Raw genomic sequence first — 23151 nt, forward strand, 5'->3', positions numbered from 1 at the left:
GAAGTTATTTAAGAATATAACCTTAAAACTCACTGACTTCAAAGAGCTCAGGCTCATGCTCAAAGTGAAGCAAGATTACACTAAGCAAGGATAGATTTCATAAGGTGTTTAAATGTCTTCAGGAATGGCGGGAAGGAGGGGGGGAATATTCCCCCACGAAGGAGAGAGGTGGGCATTTCACATGGGTAGTTGGAACTGCTCATAGAAAACACTACTGATTAATATGGAACCCACACTTACAATTCACAGGTTATATTAATACACCCCTGTAAATTAAAGATGGCAAAAAAAAATTATTTCATTATCTGATTTTAAAAACAGTAAAGAAAATACAAATAATACAAATAACAGATAAAGTCTTGGGACAACTGACAGACATGCACTTCCACTGACAGCAGCCAAAGCACTGGTCAACTCCTGAAGATTCATGACAGGCCGGTAAAGCAAATGGATCACCACAAACCCACCCAGGTCAGCCCAGTACTACAGTTCCTGTTAGTATTGGGCACGAGTCTACAAAGCATTGCTGGCGGCACAAGCATTTCTAGAAGAAATAGCATCTGGGCAAGCAGCCAGGCACCAGGCTTCTCTCCAATGGTTTGTGAGGGTTGTTACAGCACACAGTAAAGACTAAGATGTTGTACAGCAAACCCTGCCTGTTTCATCACATAACAAGAAACACTTATGTCCACTGTACTGGTGAGGTGACTATGGCTTGGTACCCTCAGACATGTAATACAGTGCCATAAGAAAACATACAACCACGGATGTCCTGAATAACAGAAAGTAAGCTATTAAAATCATAGAATCGTAGAATTTCTATATGTCTACTTGTAGTAATTTTCCATTTTAATGACAATATAGTGACATTTTTTGACAGCTGATATTTTAACTTTTAAAAAAGGAAGAGGCTTATACTAATGAAGCAGAGCTGAGACATCATGTTGTTACTGAAACTGCTATTCCTCTATTTGCTTCTCTGGGTGCTGGATCATACAGATTCTTACACGAAGCTGTGATCCTCTGTCTTTTAGGATCCTGTCAGTAAGCTTGACTCCGCACTGCAGCCTAATTTAATCATGTGCTCATTATCCATACCAGATGTGGTGCTGATACTGTGTTTCTCCTGTATCTGCTTGTGTTTAATCACACATTCATTCTAGCCCACAAACAATGAATATTATGAGGAGACTGGGAGAGAGTTTCTATCTCTAAAGTTCCACAACCAAATACTGCCTTTCTGTCAACCTGAAGAAGACATTTTTGGCACATCCGCCTCAAGGACTGCAGAGGTATTTATCAAGATAAGAAACTGAGGCGCATAAAGAATTCTTCTACAACAGTAGGTTCATCTGCTGGGGTGACGAAAGGGAATTCCCTTAGTTCAGGCAATAATCTGGAAGGACTCCCATAATCCTAACTTTTTATTAGTTTATTGCATTTTCAAAGCCTCCAACCACTTCTCCTTCACAGCTAACCCTTGGAGAGGACAGCCAGGTCCCTCATCCTCCAACTGTGTCCACAAGTAAGGATTTGGCCAAGGACCAACAACATACTCAAAGTGCAATACCTTCCACAACAGCCTGCAGGCCACAGGCAGCTGATCGGATGGGTTCTGCCCAGTCCGTGGAAAGCAAGTTTGTTGCTATCATGCCAATCACAGTGATACTGAGTTGTCCACAATGGTTTTGTCTTAAGTGGGAGAGCTTTACAAAACTTTGTTTTTAATATGGTAAAAATCACATCCATGACTCAAGAGAGCTGTTAAAAAAAGCTATTGATTAGCTTTTCCAATGATCTGTAAAGACCCATTTCAGCTCTGAAAAGGCATCTCAATTGCATACTTCAGAAGTTCTCTGCATCTGTCTGTGATTTGATTTTTAGATCAATAAAACTGATTTTGTCATTGACTTCTGTTACAGAAAACTGGGAGTGCCCAAACTCCTCAGTCATGGTAGCAGGTAACTCTCTATATGCACTCACTCTACTTTTTTCATTTAGAATTAGATTTCAATGAGAATTATTGCATATTAAAAACCTTCATCATTTATAACAGTTCAAAATTCTGTTTGCAGACCTACTATTTTCATGTAAATGCTTCTGACAACTTCTCATTTTGGCAATACCAACACCACCAGACAGACTCTTCTCAGACAATAATTGGAAAATAAGACACAGTTGGCAGTAAAGTGCAAACCAAAGGGGATGTTCAGAGGAAATAACATCAGAAGTTGGCAACGTGGCAGATGCATTCACATTGAACCAGATTCAGTCAACAAAAGTTTGCAATGTAAAGATCAAACTATGAAACTTCAAGTCAAATATTATTTCAGCCCTAATGACTGGATGTAAAAGCTGGAAGCCCACCAGAAGCATAGACAGATGTCAAACCAGCTTCAAAAGCAAGCACTTTGAGAAAATACTAGGAATTACATGAAGCAAGTTTATAACAAACAACTCTTAACACTTATCAGTTTACAACTCAGTTATCAGAGAGCTCAGTCATTCCTATCTCCAGAGTAACCTAGAAAAGGAGGTGGAAGTACTTGGGCTATGTTAGGAACACTGGCCATGGTGTGCATATTGTAGGCAACTGAAAGATACTGTGGCATTTCTCCTCTGAAGTAAACTAGGTGTGAAGAAAAAAAGGACATAGAAACCTAGTTGAGAATAGCCTAGTCCATGTCTTCATGCACATCTAAAATAACCCTGAGAATAACACAGAGCTCACTGGTCCCTAAGAATGTCTTGCTGCCAGTACATTTCTCTGGAAACTCTTCAATACTCTTTGCTAACACCAGAAAAAAAAAGGTAAACCAAGAGACAGTTAAGTGCGGTATTAACTTCAGAGTGGGTCAGTTGCTTATTATTGCGGTCCATGGACCAGTGGCTTTTGCGGAACCACTAGTATCATTTCTTGGAGTCTGTGTAATTCTATTGATGTCTGTTCTAAACTCTCCCGCCCTAAGAAAGAAGGAAACTGAGATGGAGGGAATGGGTAGAGATGGAACATAGTACCCAAGGGACTGGAGTTCAATTTGTTGTTCCACAATAGATTTACTGCACAATCTCAGGGAAATCATTATGGCCAAATGCTTAAAAGTATTGAGGCAATGCTTCCTGCAGGAAGGCTTCAGTGACCTGGGCAAGACCAAACATGTCTCTGCCCTGCAGCATTTACAATGTGGATACACACTGGAGGAAAGAGTAAGCCATTTCCAAAAGTATTAGCAGACTCACAGAAGTTGTAGTGCCATGCAACAACTAGTGTGACATCCAGGTTGGAACACAGAGGCTTCTACACTAGACCAACTCTCCTGCTTCTAATGGTAACAAGAATGCTGGAAAGATGCAGGCACACAGGCTGTGGATACGGGTTGAAAACTAGAATTCCTTTGGTAGCTCTCTGGATCCTAGCCATTTATGAGTGCCATTGAATTGAGGCCTGGCTTCATTCCCTTGTGTTTGAGAAGTTCCTTACAAATGCAAAACCGGCAGCATTTCATGAACACTTTGTCATTTACACATGCAACATGAAGCCTTGATCATTTAGAGTCTTACCCATACTTTGGCTTTAACTCCTGTTATATTTTATCACAAAGCTCTTCTCCAAATATAAGGAGCCACACTCTGGCTAATACTGGGAAGAAGAAGGAACAAGCTCCCTCACTGCCCTTACAGTCAACACCTGTGCTGATGAGGGAGCACAAGGCAAGCAGCAGCCATCAACAGGGTCTTCCTAGACCTTTCAGCACAGACGGACAAGGAAGAAGAGCTTTGGCTCCACCCCAGTTCTGCAATGCCCAGAGCAAGTAAATCAGGCAAAATGATCTGTGCTAGGTGTGGGGAGAGCAAAGCACTTCTGCTTCCTCCCCAGAGGCAGGTCTGCAAGCTCACACTCTGCTTTCTGAACTGCTCTTCTTCTTCAGTCCTGATGTTCCTCTTGGCCTCAGCCAGCTGTCCACATCAAACAACTGCAGCACTAAAACCTGCTCCTCAAAACAGGAATGCATGCAGCTAGGAGAAACCACAGGAAAGGAAAGAGTAAGGGGGAAAGTATTTGATTCCCTTCTATTCTCAGGCAGCCAACATACTATCTCCATACATGTTATTTTCTTGGCACAGCAAATGAACAACTTTCTGTGATTAAATAAACAGAAATACAACTCACTCACACTGGCTTTTTAGGCAGAGAATAGAATGCATTAAAATTAAGTAATCTCAGAATCATGAATTCTAAAGGGTATAGCAAGAAAACACTGGCATGATAAACTGTTCATTACCAAACATACAGCCCTTTTCTCACTAAAGAAACTGCTGTGCAGTAACCACTGTTCAAATGATGGTATGACATTTTTGGATGCCAGGGACAAACAGTTGTAACTTGGCTGCTGAACATGCACTCCAGAGCAGAAAGCTGCAGCAAGTTTTAAACACAGAGGCTTGCAAAATGCATCACAGGGAGCTGATTTGCCTGTAAAACTCAAACTCTTTTGTGGCTTTCCATCAATCACTTGATCAGGCAATGAAACTCACCGAGTGAAAGATCCATGAAAACAGACTCTGAATACATTAAAATTTTCCAGGGCAAACCCATTTTTACCTCTCAAATCTGTTTCCAGGGCAGCCCAGCCCGTTATTTGGGATTAACTCTTCTAAAATTTCCCTTTGCAAACTGGAAGTGGAAAGTGGAAGAAGCTGCTGAGAACCTGCTATTTCATCCCCTGTTTCAAAGCGTCAGGCACCTCAAGTAACTTCCCCACAAATCAACATAAATCCTGGCTTCTGTTCCAGAGTAGCTACCACAGAGCATGTGCTCAAACTTCTAGTGCCACTGTCTGTAAAGAAGTGCCTGGTGCAGCGCAGCTATTCCCACACAAGGGAACATTAGTTAATTTGCATTCACAGTTACCATATGAGGTGTGAGTTTCTGACAGTCCACACATTTTATATTTAAAGGCTGGAGGAAATTAATGTAATTATCTTTGATAGAATAACAAAAGTAACTTACCAGCCCATCGCAATTGCTGATAGCGACTGAAGCATTTGGCAAATCAGTGATATCCCCAACATAGAGGCAATTCCCATAGAGAGGTTCAATGTGAGTCTCATCAGAGTCCTCCTGCCACTCAACTGTTGCTCCAGGGGCCACAAGCCTGGAGTTTAGCCGCAGCCTGAAGTGAAACTCTCTTCCGAAAACAGTGACATTGTAAAATATTTGCTCATTTGCTGCTTCATGCTGCAAGTCCTCCGTGGCTCTCCTGAAGCGTGCTTTTGGCGGTCCAGACACCAAGTGGGATAGGAACCTGCCCTCTGAATCGGTGCTGGTGGGGATGACAAGGCTGTACTCCTCTATATTCCTCAGAATTGGATCTTTACAGGGAGAAAGCAGGAGAGGAAAGAGACACTAGAACTAAACATATCCTGATGCCGCGGGATTTTTATTCCATTATTCATTAGCACAGCAGACACTTACATAAGGCAGATGGACACTGCACTCTGTACAGGCAGAGGCATGAAGTGTGCAGAGTTCATTCAAACTTGCCTTTTGCTCCCCAAAACACGAGAAGGCACCATGAGCCTCCCCACACCGCCGGGACCCCCACTCCTGCCCATGCAACGGGGTCCTACTACCCTTTGCCCACCCCGCCCGAACTCCGCACCACTGCCCACCCGATGGGTGCTCGGGTCGCGCCAGGGACTTTGGGGATAGCCGGGTGGCCAGCGATGATGAGAGGACGCTGATCCACTTCGGGACTGCTCGGAGGGGCAGGGATAAGGGCTTGGTTTGCGGGTGGCAAGCCTGCAAGGGAAAGGCGCGTCCCTCAAACTACCCCCGGTGCGGCGGGGATGAGTCGGGTAGCGACAGGCACGCCAGGGGCAGCGACCGGCACCGGGAGCCCCGGGAGTTTGGGACGGCGGCGATGGCCGGGGCAGGAGGAGGAAGAGGCGGCAGACGAGCTGCCATGTGCTTCATCCCGCATGGGGAACTCCAAGCGCCGAGCCCTGCCCGCCCGGGCTCGCCCCCTCCGCGGGGCAAGCGGCGGGCGGCCGCGGGGCTGCGGGTGTAGCGCTGTCACTGCCGGCGGGGCTCCCGCGTCCCTTCCCCGCCGGCGGCGCGGGTGTCTCTGTCCACGTCCCCGTCCCCGCCTGCCGCTTGCAGGAAACAACTGGAAACCCGGCAAAAGTAGCCGCAGAAGAAGTTCAAGGGGAGCGGAAAGCCGCGGGCGGACGAGCCGCCACTTCAGACGGGCGGGCTGCAAAGCACCGGGGCAAAGCGAGCAGCCCAAAGGCGTCTCGGCGGAGACCTACCTCTGTCCCCGGGGCGCCGCAGGGCGCCGGCGGGCAGGGCGAGCGCGCAGCAGAGCAGGACGAGGGCGATGCCCGCGGGAGCGTCCATCGCGGTGGCCCCGGCCCGACGCGGGGGGCCGGTGCCCGGGCTGCCCGCAGCCGGGGCCGGCCAGGCGGCAGCCCCGCTCCGCGCCTCTCCTCGCCGGTCCGCGCCGCTCAGCGCTGCCCCGCGCCCCGCCGCCCGCGCATTCGCCCAGCCGCAGCCGCAGCGGCAGTGGCGGCCGCGCTCCCGGCTCGCAGCGAAGCAGAGACACCAGGAGGCGGCGGGGGTATAATACTGGATACACAGGGCGTGCGGGAGTGAAGTCAGGCTGATTGACAGAGGCGCTGCCACACGGCGCAGCCGGGCCGAGGGGAGCGGGGACCGCCCGCCCCGCCGGGCAGCACCGGAGACCGCCCGGCCCCGCCGCCGCGCACCCCCCGCCGGGACCCGCCCGTGCCTCGGAGCGCTGCTCCGCTTGGGACGGGACGCGGGAGCGGCGGGGGGGGGGGCGAGAACAAAAGCGAAGATATCCCGCCCCCCCGCCCCGCCGGGGTCGGGACCCCCCCGGGGTGAGGGCAGAGCCCTGCGATCGCGGTGCGCGGTCCCGGCTCCAGCTCGGGAATGCACACGGAATTCCCTAGAAAACACGAGCCCGACGGGACAAACTCTGGGCTCCTCGAGATGAGTTCCCTTGGAGCCTCGGGTTCCCGCTGAAAGCAAGGACCCAAATGGGAAAAGTGGCACCAACATAGGCAAACCGTGATCAGAGATCTTCACCCCACAGAATCAGTGACCCCACACAGCCGTTTCACGGGAAAAACTGTCTGGACTATTCACCAGTTACTTGCTGCAAAGCCATCTGAGACTAAATATCTGCAAATGGAGAGAGAGGCCGGGAAAGCAAAAGGAATACTATAAATATGATGTAGAAGAAGATTTTTTGAAATAATTCAATAACCAAGAGCGGCCTTTATGGAAAAAAACCCCAAGTTATATTTGTTTCCATATGGCCAGGATAAATGCCATCCTGCTTCTTCCTTTCAGATAATGTGTGTGTTTCCTGAGCTGTTCCATTATCAGGTTTGCTGGTTTCTCCTTCCCTTCAGCCTTGCAGAGCTCTCCGGCCTGTTCCTGGGCACTCCGTGCTCCACGGCCTCACCCACCGCAGGCGGAGGGGAGCTGCATCCTCATGGGCTGAACCCTGCTGGAAACCAACATGTGCTGGCTTCCTGCGGGAAGCTGCTCCTCTGCCAAGGAATTTTCCTGGATATCCTTGACTGTTCCTGCTCCTTTATGACAAAGAGTCCAGTTATAACCTTCCATTCCAATATTATGGACACAAGTGAAGGGTATAGAAGAAACATAACATCTGGCTAGTACAGGTCATGGCGGTGACTGGGTTTTATGGGCCCCAGGCCCGATCAGTTAGGGCAGTACGCAATTTTCTGCTTCCTTGGTTTGTTGTTCAAGTTTGGTTTTCCCATTTCTTTAGGTTAAGGATAAAAAGGGAAAGATTATTCTGAATAATGGAGTAGATCAATTTGCACATTACATTCAAACATCCCTTTACTTATCTTCTCAAATGACCTCTGTTGGGATTGCTTCTGCGCTGGGCTTTCCCAGTTCTTCCTTTTGCTTTTTCTGTTGGCTCATTTTTTGTTTTGTTTTGTTTGTGAGTCCATATTGAGCAGCTTCTCTTACTTAAAATCTCATATACTTTCATCAGTACACAGCTGGTAAAGTTCCAACTTTGTTTTTATTGGACTTGTATTTTAAGCTGATGATGTGGCTTTTTTATGTTCCATCCATCCCATCCTGCTGAAATTGAAATAACTTCTGCTCATAAACTTGAAAGGGAGAGGGGTTGGCCCTGTATTTGAAATCAGACTTCTTATTTGTATCTGATACATCCAGAAACAGTAAGGAGACAGAATATATTATAGAAATACAAAACAGCCCAAACAATGCTTCTACTAATTAAGATGGATTTTTATTCTTGAAAATATTGGAGATTAGCAAATATGCTTTAATATGGATAACAGCTGCGCTGCAGAGTAATGATATAAACAAAAAGCATCAGTAACTGCCTCCATGTAGTTCATTTCCATAGAGAAATCAAGTCCCATGTCCTTATGTTATTATCTTACTACATGGGGCCAGGAACCCAAAGCTCCTCAAGCTTAAGGTGTTCCTGGAGCTGTTTTACAACCTTCTTTAAAACCTTAAACAAAACCAAACAGAGAAAAAGTGTCAAATGATGGAGCCAGATCTGCAGTTGGTAAGAACTGTGCTTCCTCTGAACTCACTGGAATAAATCCTGATCCCCCTCTGAAGTCAGTGAGATCTTCACATTGACTTCAACAAAGCCAAGATTTCCTGCCATAGATTCACGATGCAAATTTAGGCTGACTGAGAATGTGCCCCACAGCACAGCAATGGGCCCATTATCCTGCCAGAGCAAAACTGGATCCATGTTTGATGCTGGGGAGGGGATCCAAAGCATGCCAACCACCACAGAGCCTGAATGAGTGAAATTCAAGAAGAACAGTTCTTCCTTGCTCTTACACCACCATAGCAGAGAAATTCAGGGGAACACCCTCCACAAGACTAGTTCTTCCCTGTTTCCTAGAATATTTTCCTGGGATTCTTGGCACAGGCAGCTGAGGTTGCTGCCTGGTTTCCATGCCAGGGCCTTGCCATGGCTGCCTCCAGCAGGACACTTCACATGTTTTTAGAATGAACTAGAAAAACTCAATGTGGAATATATGTACTGCTGCATTACTCAGAGCCCACAGACCTCTACATTAATTGGTGTGAATGAAGCCACATCATGTTTCATTTATTGGAATGAAGAGAGAAGGGCTAGATACTGCAACTGTGCTCCCATAGTTTGATCTGAGGGTATCCTGTGCTGCTGCCATCACATGCACAGATGGTTGCCTTTGCTGGAGACAGGCCTATGGAAAGGAGAAAATAATACTCTATCCCCTGGATGCATACCATGCTGAAGGAAAGGTGTTGGAGCAGCATGTGCTGAAATACCCAAAGTAGCTTTACACAAGGTACCTGAAGTACAAACGGTTCTGTAACTGGAGTATATTGCTCAGCACAAACTGCCCAAGTATTTACTTGGATTTACAGATCTTCTAGTTCACACCAAGTTTGTGCTATCAGTTCCTGTTCTAGCAAGGGTATATCTGTATAAACTGCAGCCAGACCTTCCCTGAGGAGATGTTCTCTCAACATTTGATTTTGCATACTAAAATGAAAAGATCCTAAGCTTAAATCACCAGCTACTGCTAGGAAAGTGTTCAAAACACATAGAACTGCACATTACAAGGAGAAACCTTGTCTCTGAGATTTCAAGGGTCAATCAATCTTTTCCCTGTGTCAGTGATGCTGTGAGGGGAGATGCTGGACCGCAGCGCTGTGCCCTCTCCAAAGGGCACACCATCACCTGGGCAGGTAACAGGCTGCTCACAGCCCTCATGAGCCAAAGCACTCCAAGCTCTTCAGCAAGAGGCTTCCCAGAAAGGAGAGTTCTCATGTCTGACCTCCCTATGGGGTACATGAATCCTTTCTGCACAAGGGCTGTGTGCTGCCTGCAGTATGTTCCTTATGCAGACATTTCACCCTTACCTGGTATGCAGCATTTGTGGCTATGCAACATTATAAAGATTAATAAAAAAGAAGAAAAATTAAAATAGCATGCCAGTTCACTTCCTCCACACTTGCCATGTCCAAGCTCTGTATTGTTTGAACCCTTTGCCATTACATGGCAGTGTTCTATACTGCCTAGAAAAAATGCATGTATTTAGTGCTGACTTTGAAGTAGTGTATGCTAAAAAGCAGTAACTAAAACTGGAACAGTCCTGCCTTTCCCCCCTTTACCTGAGCACAGTAATGAAACAATCCGTCACACAAAACCCAGACCAATGTAACAATTAATAAATTGCCAAATTCTCTCTTTTTTTTTCTTTTCTTTTTACAAAAGAAAGTGCCAAAGAAATAGACTAAGAAAAATAAAGTGACAAGAAACTAAATTAAAGCAGTAATACCCAGGCTAGTCTCTTTGATTCCTGGAGTAAGAAGCGAGGTCCTATTACAAAGAATATGTACATCTTTAATTGGTAACTAATAAAATCCTGCATACAACAGGAGAGCTACTGATTGACTGTATAAAAGGGCATCTGCTCTGCCTGCTCAGCCTGAGATTTCCGCAACCCTTCCTAGTTATGTTTAGAGTGCCCAGGCAGGCAGGTCCTCAGCAGACCTGGGTGACCCTGCTGAGACAGGAGCAGCACAGGATATGCCCCACAACTTCAGGGGCTTAAGGAACTTCATTGACAAAAACTCAAGCCACTATACAATAGTTTTGAAGCCTGCCACTGTTGGGCTGTGGGACTTAACTCTCACTTTAGCTATCTAAGATTCAAGTGTACAGTCTTCCAAAATGGAATGGAGCAGCAGACATTCTTCCCAGTCTTGCTCCATGTGTCAGTTACCCTTTTGTGATACCCGCAGCCTAAGACAGGACAAAGGTGAGGAGGCTGCCTGAAATCACACAGGCCAAAGATTAATGTGGCCACATAAGGACCAGCTCTGGACACCCTCTCAGGTCTACAGTTATCGATAGCATAGGTTCAAATTCCTTCTGCCCAAAGCTCCTACCTGACCAGAGGCTTGCAGCTGAACACACCAGTTTGCACGCAGATGCAGGGAAGGAAGGAACAGAACTAGAGGGGTGGATGCAAGTTTCCTTCAGCTTCTTCTGTATTTGGTTCAGCCACTTTGTCCTGATTCTGTGGCCCACAGTAAATGTTCCATCCTAATTCCTCTTTACATTTTCTCTGTCAGCATAACACATAAAATGTCATTGTTACAACTTCTTTCACTAACCATCTGTATTTAACTGCTGGTTATAATTGTCTTTTGATAAATAGTACAATCCCTCCCCTACATTTTCACCTTGATTCTTTCTGTGCAGATTTATTGCCTCGCTATTAATATTCCAGCCATGTGATTTATCCCAGCATGTTCCCAGAATACTTGCCTTCCCTATATAAATATTTGAATGATCTTAATTTCAACTAATTAGTACTGGGACGTTTGATTTCCCTCTTGAAGAATTCTCATTTGTTACTAACCAGTTCCTTCCCAGTTTATGAGAGATCTATTTTGAGGGGACAAAATAGTCACTGAACAAACCAAACACTTTTGCAAACTGTTCTACCCTTCTTCATATTGTTCACGTCAATCTGGTGCCAAAATAACTCTCCTTGGGCTGAAATCTCAGAAACATCACATGCACAGGCAGTGACAATAAAGCATTTCTACGCTGCCTATCAACATGCTTCAGCTCTTACAGAAAGACAGACCTCATTTAACATCTTATTATGGCACAAATTTGGGCAAGGCACCAAGGTCAGATTTGTGCAAGATCTGGGAGACAGAACCAAAGTTACATGGCCCTAAGATCTGTCACGATCTGGACCATCCCTTTCCCTGTCTGCTTTACCTATAACACAAGCTTATGGCAACCAGGCCTCAGTCAGGGGGTTGGAGTTTTTTCCCAGTGCTAATGCAGCCATACATCATTTCCCCTGAAAAACATTTAGCAAGTTTGGCTGAAATATTTTGGCTTTGTGAGCCCTGACTTTTTAAAGAGAAGACTCAACATCTTCCAGAAGAAACATTTCTGGAGGAAAAACATGTTTCCAGTCAACAATCTAATTTATTGTTGAGAAACAGTTTTAATGGAGCAGTTTCAACCAGCCATACTTGCAAATTGTTCTGCTAGAAAGAAATGGTCTCCGAAGCATTTCAGCCATGCAGATTTCTTCACCCTCCACAAAAACCACACCACTCATTTTCACTGATTCACCCACTGCTGACAGCATTCATCGCTTGTTCAGTCTAGGCATTGTTTTAGTGAGCAAGGACACATACAGAGTATATACACATAAAGAGTATACATAAAGAGTGTATACACATAAAAAAGTATATATTAAGAAATGAAGCAAAAGTATTCTTTACAACTACTGGAAAATGTCTCTGAAATATTTATTTATAAATCTAATTGAGTACAGACAAAAACCAGCATTTTCCGCAAAATAAGGGAGTTAAGAAACATGAGAAGTTTTTAAATTAAGCCTTATCAAGATCTTCAGATTCAATTCTCTCTTCAAATAAAACAAATTCTACTTTCCAGTTGCCTGTTTCACAGCTGCAACTCTGATAATAGGACATCTTAGTAATTTATATCTTCACTAAAAACAAATACCCATTTAAAATAGACCGGGAGATTTTCCAGCCTCAGAATCATTATTTGTATATTTGTATTGAAGTTATGCCTAGAAGGCCCCGTGGAGACTGAGGTCTATTGAGTTAGTGAGACAGTGAAGAAAGTGACCTGCCTAAGTCCAAAGTTCAACGCAGCAGTTCGGCAAAACAAGTAGAAAAACAAGGATTTCCATCCCAAAATCCAGGCATGTGGCAGAATGTTTCAAAAAGTCATCCCTGCAACCCTGATCTCTTACTTGTAGACACACTTTTCAACTCCTTACATTTACAAACAATTTATCTGAATAATTATTTCCTTTAACAACACAAGTCTCAAGCTATTTCCCTTCTCCCTTCTCACCGCCCACCCACCACCTCGAGAGATGCTGAGCATTTGCAACTCAGCTTTCCTTTTTTTTTTTTTTTAACTTAATCATGCTTTCTGGGAACCATAAAGCTGAAAGGGAGAAAACCGTAAATAATTGCATCTTCAGAGATGAGTTTAAGCTTTAAGCAGTGGCAGAAATACCAAGTTCATATGCTGGCACCCCGCTTGATCAGAGAAGTCCTTGCAAATTAGATTAAGGGAAATGTACTGCTGTCCAGGATCCTGTATTTTAAGAGGGGTTTCATCAGTCACAAAAATGATAGAATTTCTGTAGCTGCCGTTTAAGTATATAAGTAACACAGAAGGAAAAGCACAGCAGATTACTGGGATCTTGTCCAATACGGAATATCTGCAGCCTCAAGTCAAACAAGCTCAGAAGGTTCATGGAATTTGCCTCAGTGAGAACTGCCAACTCAGGGGGAAGGTCACAGCCACAGTGCCTAAGAGATAAAGGAAAACATTTCTCAGGCAGTCAGGAGATGGAAAACTTTTGGGAATGTGCATTTTCTACCTTACAAAAGGAGATTTATACTGAAGTTGTGAATTTCGCATTTCCTTTAGCTCCAGTCTCCAAGCCTGCTAAATTATGCGACATTGCACATGGAAGCTCTACCTAATCCTTCAATCATTCAGATGAAGGAATGAGGGCAGGAAATCTTTAGGAATATTTGAAAGCAAGCCTCCTGCATCATTTGTCACTAAGAAAATCTCAAGACAAGGACTATGACTAGAATAATTCCTATTCAACTTTATAGTGCAGAAACTGAATCCCAACCCTGCCTTCCTTTTAACCCCAGAACAGAATTTCCTTGAGTGTGAGCTGGCACTCCTAGAGTGTACTATAAATTGTGTCTCCCTGGCATCAAAGGAGAATAGCATGGAAAATCTCTAGTAAGCCCAGGGCTATTATTGAAACACATATAGTAAAACAACCAAATGTTTCTGGCTGTTCTTCAGCTTATTCTTATGCCATGTTAGGGTCTAGTCCATAATATGAATAGCTCTAACTTGGGTACACATGCTGCATGTTTGTCTTATAAATTAAATAAAACTTGGGTTATACAAAAAGTTGTTGCAGCTTAAGAAAGTCTGGTTTAGTGGAAATAAATAATAAAGCAAGTTCACAGAAATGGAAACTTAGGGGAACACATTCAGAAAGAAAAATATGAAACAATTTTCACCTGAAAATTCAAAGCTGTGAAAAGCTGGCTTGGGGCAGCAAATGCAAATCACGCGTTAGGCATTTCAGTGCCCTGAGGGGAAAATCTGGATGTTTCTAATGACCTTCTTCATTTCACAAATGTAAGAAAATCGGTTTCAAACAGATATCTAATGTTTAGCAAATTTATAGCTGGTTTTTGCTCCACTTTCAACCAATGGCTGACAAGTAGACTGCAGCGCTCAGTCCATGACCTGAAAGCTTGTTAGCAGCCTTCCTTGTTCTTTGGTTCTTTGTATTGATTTCAGAGTATCACAGGGAGTATCTTATGATTGTTCCTGTCCTTTATAGACATATAAATCAAGAGTAAATTCACTGAACTCGGAGCTGTGACCCTCATGTGAAATGGATGTTAATACAATCAGAATCACCTACTGACAACGCGGGTTTGAATTATTCCAGCCTGCTGTGCTTGCAGCGTCCCAGCCTCTAACATGTAGTTTTTGACAATTATTTTAAGTGCCTTTCATAGTCAGACAGCAAAGAATCCCTAAATACAGAAGTAGGTATCTACTAAATGTGATAACCTACAGTTTATTTCCTCAGCTATCATGTGGTAATTTGGGGCTTTGGGGGCTGCTTGAGTTTCAAAACAGTTAACTGCCTGCAGTAGAGTATTTTATCGATCTGTTTTCATGCTCACAGTAATGATGTGATACTACATAAGGGATACTCTATCAATGATCAAAGTGCATATGCTTTGCATTCCCTGACAACCTTTTCCACCTATAATAACTTCTGGGTTCTGTCTGCTTTAGGCAGTGCTATACACGAATTACTGAACTTCAAAAGCGGTCCAGGGATCTTGTCTATGTCAAAGATGAATTCTTTAAAAGCAGGAACAACTCTTTAATTTCTCATCTGTCTGTGTTCACAAGTGCAAGGCCTCTCCATGTCTCCAAAGCAGCAGGACAGACCTGCAGGACTCCCTGCAGCGTTCTCCAGCTGGAAGGCATGTTTTGGTTGAGTGGATAGAGCCATCAGCCACCAGGAATAGATGTGCCTTTCACTTTGCATGTTTCCTCCCAGCATTCCCGTTTACAAATGGTGAAGATTGTAGCATGCAGCTCTGCCAGGCCACTGCCTGAATACAAAGATGATCAAACTCTGCCAGTGAAATAGGAGGTAAAATAACATCTGCCTTTTAATCACAACTGATGCAGTTCTTGATAGAACATGTCTACTTAATGTTTCACAGTTTAATAAAACTGTGTAAAATATTCATCATCATTAGACGGCATATTACAAAAGGATTTAAGCAGGACTAAATTACAAATAACATCCCTACACTGAGCTTCTGGCAAGTTCTGTAGAGACGGAGAACACAACTTCCGTTAAATAGAGTACAGAATAACACACCTCCTGCCTAAACATGGCCAGTCTCTCATTGCCGCTCAGACTGAAGACACCAAAATAGGCCCGTTCATCAGTCAGACCCTATCAGCTCTGTAGGCTCCAGGCTTCTGGCCCTCTTTGGAAACATTCCATTCACTACGGAAGAGAATTAAGCTGTTTTTCTTTCTAAATCAAACCTACACAGGCTCATAATCCATCAGGCAACTTCACAGCATATACACATCTGCATAATCCTCCTGAAGTTGCATAACTCTCCAGCTGTCCTCAGGAGAGGGATTTCATTCCGTGCCTGTCAGGTTTTGCAAGAAGTACATGTTCTGCAGAGTGTGCACGGACCGATGTGCGTGATACTGGGGAGGATCCTTAAAACTAATCAGGTTTTAATCTGTCTACCTCCCTTCTGTAAAACCTTCCTCCACTGCTGTTGTGTACACACAAACACAGATGCACAAACTAAGGGACAGACATCAACTCCTTTGGTTCTAAAAGTGACTCTGCTTAAATATTTTAACAAGAGCCAAATATTCTTCTGAATTGTGTTCTCTCTTACAAACACGCTTGAAATAATCTATAGAAATGTCATATTTATGTCAACTGACAGTAGTTAAATTAATAATTTAGTATGACAGTCATATATGAGGCTTCTTGTATACATACAGAGTGTTAAAATAGATGTAGGATCTTTATAGTTTTCAGGATTATAGCCATTTCCTCATAATGGTAAAGCCCAACCTCTGTTCTATTTTACAGAAGTTAATCAAAAGCACAGGCTTTCAAAAATCTTCTCCTTAGTTTATTGTAGTTCAGGGATCTCATAGACCATAGAGGAATTACCACTAGTAGCAATTCTTTTCTTAACCCCAGCGCCATACTACAGGTAGTATCGGAATCACAGAATCATAGAATCAACTAGGTTGGAAAAGACCTTGAAAGATCATCAAGTCCAACCATTACCCCAGGATTGCCAAGACCACCACTAAACCATGTCACTGAGAATAGTTTCTTAGGTTCCTGACCCACTGTCTCAAGAAGAAATAACTCTGATTGTAAATTATGCTGATTATGAAACACATCAAGAACAAAAGTGGAAATGCAGCTATAGCACAAACCATACACAAATCTGACTTTGCCCCCATGAAAAATGAATCTGTTCCTAGAGAGCTGCAAATACCATCTCCATGACTCCTTCATCCCTTCACTCTAAGTTGTTACTGAAACATTATTTGCTACTGGATATGTATGAATCAAAAATATGAGCAATTTTGGCTTTGAGGGACAAGGGAAAAACAGTTGAGTTTAGTGTATTCAAGAAACCTGCAGTATTTCTTCCTCCAGCTGGCATTGTAGCATAGCTGGTAGCTGCCATGTTCCATGGGAGAAGAGAGAAAAGCAAATGCTCCTTATGACCAGACTAAGTATTTCTAAAATGCTCTTTCCCAAGGTTACTAAGACAAAGAGTTATTTCGTTCTTTTCCAAGTTTGTTTAGACATTTCCCTATTGCAGTGTTACACCTCTCTTGCTTACTGGTGGTGTTCTACCTGGCTTCATCCCTTGATGCAGTTTTAGCAGAGGCATTGCTATGACATTGTATAAACTTGAAGCTTCTCATGAGGTTGATATTCTCCTATTTTTAACTGGACATTTCAAGAAGGGGAAAAGGGAAATAAGCTTCAAAACAACATGTAAATCTCATGGAAACCAAAGGGTGGGCAATATATGGGGAGTTCTTAAAAATTCTGCCCTCATACTGAAGGGAGGACTGAAGTACAACCTGAGCTACCAGTGACTGCTGATAGCACATAAACTGATATTTCCATTCCTCTGACCTTTACTGAAGCCTAAACCAAATAGTTCTCAAAGCTCTCTGAGGCCATTAACTAACTAGATTTGAATTTTGCAGTTCAACCTCTTACAACTGTAGTATCATTACAACAATGACAAGAGAGGATTAATGTAGATTCCCTAAAGAAAACGTGCCATTGGCGACTGCAGTGAATTAAGAGCCGTAAGTAATTGTAAGTAATTATTTGTATCACTGTAATGCCAAGCAGATTCAAACAAGACTAGATCATATTGTGCTAAATCCTATTAAATACAGTAAATGACTCTCTTTTTTGTTAATATCTTACTGTTTACATAAACAAGACATGATAAACATGGTAAGAAAATCACTGGCAGAGAGTAATGTCCATATTCATATAGCAGGTCAGCTGAAAAATCAAGAATAGAACACAAGTCTCAATGGACCATATAATCATTACCTCAGAACATAATCTAACATCACCATAATGAATCTGCATTACACTTGGATAAACATTTGTTCACTGTTACAAGGTTTGGTAATTTGGTACATCGGAACAGTGAAAGAACAACTTACATTAAACATCTGCATTCAATTCTTTCTTGGATATTACTTCATGTTAGATGTTGATCAAACAGGATTTCAAATGATGCAAGAAATGAAAAAGGGGTAATGTATACATTGTCTGCTAAATACTTACACACTGAGAAAAGCAAACAGAACTATCGATTCTGGTTTCAAGGTCAGCCATGTGCATGTCTTCACTCTAATAGGGCTAATTACGAAAGAGAAAAGTTGGTCCCTGCTGTTATAATCATTAAATGCCTCTTAGACAAACTGCCACCTATGTCATAATGAAAAGAAACTATTTTGCTTAGGTTCCTATTCCGGTTATCCCAAAATATCCAAATATTACCCTTTCTGTACCAGTGCTCCTGTGTGTTGCATGGTGTTTCCCTTCAAAACAAGCAAGAAGTTGAGCTCTACAGACTTGCACCCACAGGGTCTCACATCATACTAACATGACATGAGATTTCAAGGCAAAGGTTATCTCCTCAGCACATTCCCCACCTCATTCAATGGGCTTCTGAATCCACAATTTCAGTCTTCTTCCTAGGAACTCTGTTTAGGTGTGCAGTGATTAATACACTTTCATTCCTGACATGACATTTTAAATTGTTTAAACTGAGGGACTGGAGAGATTGTTGTTGTAACCAAGCTGCAGATACTGAGACCTCTCACATACACACCACATGGCTGATTGGAACATCATGGCAACAGCAGTAATAGACGGCCGGATAATACTAATGAAAAAAACCCTGTATATTTATTTTAAAACATGGCATCAAGGGAAATTAAAATTGAGCGGAAAGTTCAGCAATCAATTTGGGTTCCGATACAAGATTATTTGAAAGCTCATCCACTTTTTATTCTGCAAGCTGATCCTGCATCTGCCTGTATTCTCTCTGCGCACACTATGACAGCTACTGAGGCAAAGGCACAGCTTACTGCGAGCACCGGTGGATGATGTGCACTCCCCTCCAGAAGAACTGGAAGAAAGTGTTGGGGTTTTTTTAAATGAAGACAAAGGACCAGACATTTCCGACTGAGGCACAGCAGATGGCTGCCAGAAAATGGTAAAGAATTCAGGAAGATGAAGGGTGAGGCAGCCTGTGGGCTTTGGAAAAGAGACAAGAACCCAAGAGCAAATATAGTGCTCTGGATACATGGGGCAGAAAGGTTGTGAGTGGCAAAAGTGTGTAGGAGTTTGCCTTTATGCCTTTTGGTCCTCCTGCAGCAAGCTTCCCATTGCAAATTCAGTTCTAAACACAAGTGCTGCACATCAGCAATAAGCCAGCATTCCACATATGACAAGGAAATGTGTCTATAAGTGCACTGCTCTGGCCTTTTTGGCCTTTTGTCAATACGACTGTAACTGGAGCTGTATTTCCTGGGAAAGGTGGCCTTATTCTGGTACAGCAGTTCTGCAAATGCTTTTCTTAATATTGCAAACAGTTAGGATTGGAAGGCTTTAGACAATTCCACAGGAAACCCATCTAGCTGTGGAGCTTAAGAAACATTTTATTAGCAGTACTAACAACCTTTAGAATAATAATAGGCAAAGTCACTATTTCCGTCCATTTATGTTGGGAGGTGTTGATACAGATTCTTTCTTTTGCAATATATGTTATTGTAATGATCACATTTCAGGAGGGTGAGACAGGAATTTCTTCTGTAACTATCTAAAAAAACTTTCTGAGCTACCCCCAACACAAGCACTTTTCGTTTCTCATTTTGAACTGTTGTGCAGTTGTTTACCTAAAGCCTCGGAATAAAATGTAATCAGATGCATTAGCACAGGACCGCATGTAACAGCTTGAAAGTGTTTTATTTGATCATGGCTGGGGTTCAGGGTGTTGTGATAAGAATGCGTCCCCATTCTGGGGTCTGTTTTGGCACTGGTTTCTAGGAGTTCATAGCCATCTACCTAGTGAGCTAAGTTTTCAGCATATCTCAGCTCGTTTCAGAGTCCCACTGAAATAGCCATGTTATCTGAAGAGTCCAGCACCCTGACATACTCAGCCTTCTCCAAGGCAATGGCAAACTTCTTTGCAATTCAATTCCTTTTCATCAAAATACAACAAAATCCAGGCGTTGCTGGCTGATTGCAGCCCCCAAACAATCCCTTCCAGTAAAAATACCCATTCGAAGGATTAGATTGTCTGAAAAGCCATTGTTTCCTCCCTAATCCATTTGAATATCTAAGGTGATTATCTGAAAATTAAGAAGAAATGCTGTGAATGCAAAATACAAAATCCATCAGCTCTCTGAGCTGTTTATTAAACAAGTCCCAGACTTACTGTACACCAGATTCAAAGAATAGTTATTCCAGGGGGGGATATCCACCACTTATAGAAATGCAAAACATGAAGTTTCACAGTCGTCTTCATGGACCACAAGGTCTCATCAGTATTTACTATTCTGTTTGAGGTCATTTTGTACATCTCTTCCAGCACACACATACACAAATAAAAACACCTATACATCTTCTGAATGCAATTTAGTAGCTGAAAGTATCTCATATGATCATGAGATATGATCATGTCAGCTCTTGAAGGTAGCATGTACTGCACTGATCCTCTGCAAGACCAGGGCCTTGCATGAGATAGATAGATTAAAGGCAACTCAGCACGTGCCTGGTATTGCATATTAACCAGAGGAAGTTCCTTACCTCAAGGGAGATACAGGCAGGGTTGGAGGATAAGAACAGCCACTTTGACCATCAGTTGTTAGCAATGGCATTCAACCAAGTAGCGATTCTTAAATCTTTGTATTGGCCATACTGTAATATTTACAGAAACAATTTGTTCATAGAGTCGCTATTGTTTGTTGGAAGCTATTGTTATAAAAATTATGCTACTGGAAACGTTGCTAGATATCCTTTATAATACAGAACATCCAGATTACAATCCCAAATCCTATGTTCCTAATTAAAAGCAAGCAGAAAATTACTTTCCCCATATTTTCTCACCTCAAGCGGCTGCTCAAGGCTTTCAGAACATTCTCATGAAGGTGATTTACATTTCTGTGTTAGAAGAAAGGGAGATCCAGGTGAGGGCTAGCTAAAAAGGTACACACACCCTCAAGACTGATTTCCTTCTTAGTTGCATTTCATCTGTGTACAGTTTCTTCCTTCTGCACTAAAACATTTCATTTTATTTATCAGAAGTACACAATTGTCAGGAAAGCGAGAGAGGGAACATAAAACTCATGTAAAAGATGTTGGAGGCTCACAAACAGCAGGAAGCAATGGTTCAGCACGCCTGTGCTTCATTTTACTGGAGTTGGTGGAGCAACAGCATGAGACACACAGCTCTCACGAACTTCATAGAATAACAAGGAGAAAAATTCCACCAAGACACTCTGGTCCTACCTCCCACCGTTGTAGGAACAGTCTGAATCTGGACTCTTGTTTTTACTGGCATCTTGATTAATTCTATAGAGCAATCAAAGTAATTTGTTCCAACTGTTTTCTTCCCAAACAACTCACATGAACACTGCCACACCTCTGACAAGAAAGCAAATTGTTAACAAATGGCTGAGGTCTCAGTCACAATTAAAACAACATTTGTGAAGCAGAAACAACAATAAGACAAACGCAGCCCCATTCAGTGCTTCCTGGGTAAGTTATTCCTGCAGAGACACGGAGCTGTAACCCAAGGGTTACAATTGACTCAATGATCTCTCACAAACTAAGAAGTATTACTGCAAAGTAGTGCTGCTGATACTTATTAGCAACAATGCCCTCTAGTAGCTGGTGTGCAGACACCATATAGTGGTATAGTACTTTTCTGAGGAGTTCTACCTTAAAACCACAAGCTTTTCTTGTCCGATTTAAAGCACATATGACATACAGTAATTGCTTATCTTGATTGCAACATATGGTTACTGGTGAGCAGTTCCCAAAAGCTGGCATGATCAACTTGTGGCAAAAGATTTTAAATCAGACATGCCCATGTTTCAAACACTTGCGTGCACTTGCATCTCAGGAGATGTCATTGGCATCACCCACACTGAGACACAGCCAAGCACCAAACAAAAAGTTTGGGAATAAACACGCTGATTTCTGACAATATGAGATTAGCTGCCATTCTGCTCACCTACAGAACAGATGTTCAGCTTCCCAGTCACCTTAAACCATCCTCCAGGAATGCATGATCTATATCTAGCTGCCTGTATCTTAAACATCATGTATGGACAGTGCAATCATTAACAGATTCAAATAGTTCACAACACACAAGATGGCAATTGTTACTTTTACATCTGTGTGCTTAGTAAAGAAATTGTTGAAAAGTATACTGAATTGCTGATAGTTTTAATGGCAAGGGACAAAAAATGATGTCAAGAACCAAGTGTATAATCATAGTGAAAAAAAATATAGTTCTGAAATATATGCTCTTGATACTGAAATATACACTGAAAGTACCAGCTGTAAATGAATTTTCAAATTAAATACCTTGCAAAGCTCAGGTGTCCTGGAAAATGTTATCTTTCAATTCACCAAGTTTTTGTCTTGGATTACACAATGACCATGGCAGCTAAACTTCTCCACTGTCATTAGGCCATTTTAAAATACAGGGAATTGCTCAATAGACAAGATTACAGAAATTCTTATTGTGCTCAGTTTTATTAAACATTTTATAAATCTAGTCTAACTTCAATATGAGAAATCGGAATTAATTTATGTCAGTTTTAATCTGAGATCAAATATAAATGTAGCAGCCTCTTTAGACCATTTCACATACAAGCAATATCTTGCAGTCAAACAAATACATGCCATTCTCATCATATGTGCAAGAGAACCTTCTACCTTCTGTTTCACAACCCCACACTTCCCTCACATTCTTTTACCTAACTTACAATCCTTTATCTTTGCCAGCCACTAGACAATCACTTGTAGGTAATAAACACACAAGCAGCCCAAACACCTATGGAATAAGAAACTAGAGATAAAATGTTCTGGTTTTCTTTCTAGACTGTCCTGAAACCAATGCAGACTTGTTCCATGGGAAATACTGTGTCTCCTGTGGTTTCCTGCACTTGAGTTTGGGCAATTCCTATCTTTCAACCTCCCTTCCTTTTGGGTTGTCCTCATTACCTGTCCATCTGAACACTAATTATACGCCTTATTGAGAACAGGAATAGATTCTAGAATACCATGATCACCTAACATTAGCTGAGCAAGGCCTTCAGGACTGCCTACTTAGTG

At 42.7% G+C, this 23151-nt stretch overlaps 1 protein-coding gene across 1 annotated transcript in view; it reads right to left on the reverse strand.

Annotated features, from left to right (window-relative positions):
- ADAMTS2 (ADAM metallopeptidase with thrombospondin type 1 motif 2) overlaps positions 1-6591 on the reverse strand; it is a 175597-nt gene extending 169006 nt beyond the window's left edge. The window contains exons 1-2 of the mRNA XM_030504868.1: positions 6313-6591; positions 5012-5373 (exon numbers count right to left, since the gene is read on the reverse strand). Of these exons, the coding sequence (XP_030360728.1) occupies positions 5012-5373; positions 6313-6400 (450 nt within the window). The 5' untranslated portion in view covers positions 6401-6591. The remainder of the gene's footprint in view (positions 1-5011; positions 5374-6312) is intronic.
- Positions 6592-23151: the final 16560 nt, after the last annotated feature.

This window comes from Strigops habroptila, chromosome 12, assembly GCF_004027225.2.
Source record: "Strigops habroptila isolate Jane chromosome 12, bStrHab1.2.pri, whole genome shotgun sequence".
NCBI lineage: Eukaryota > Metazoa > Chordata > Aves > Psittaciformes > Psittacidae > Strigops > Strigops habroptila.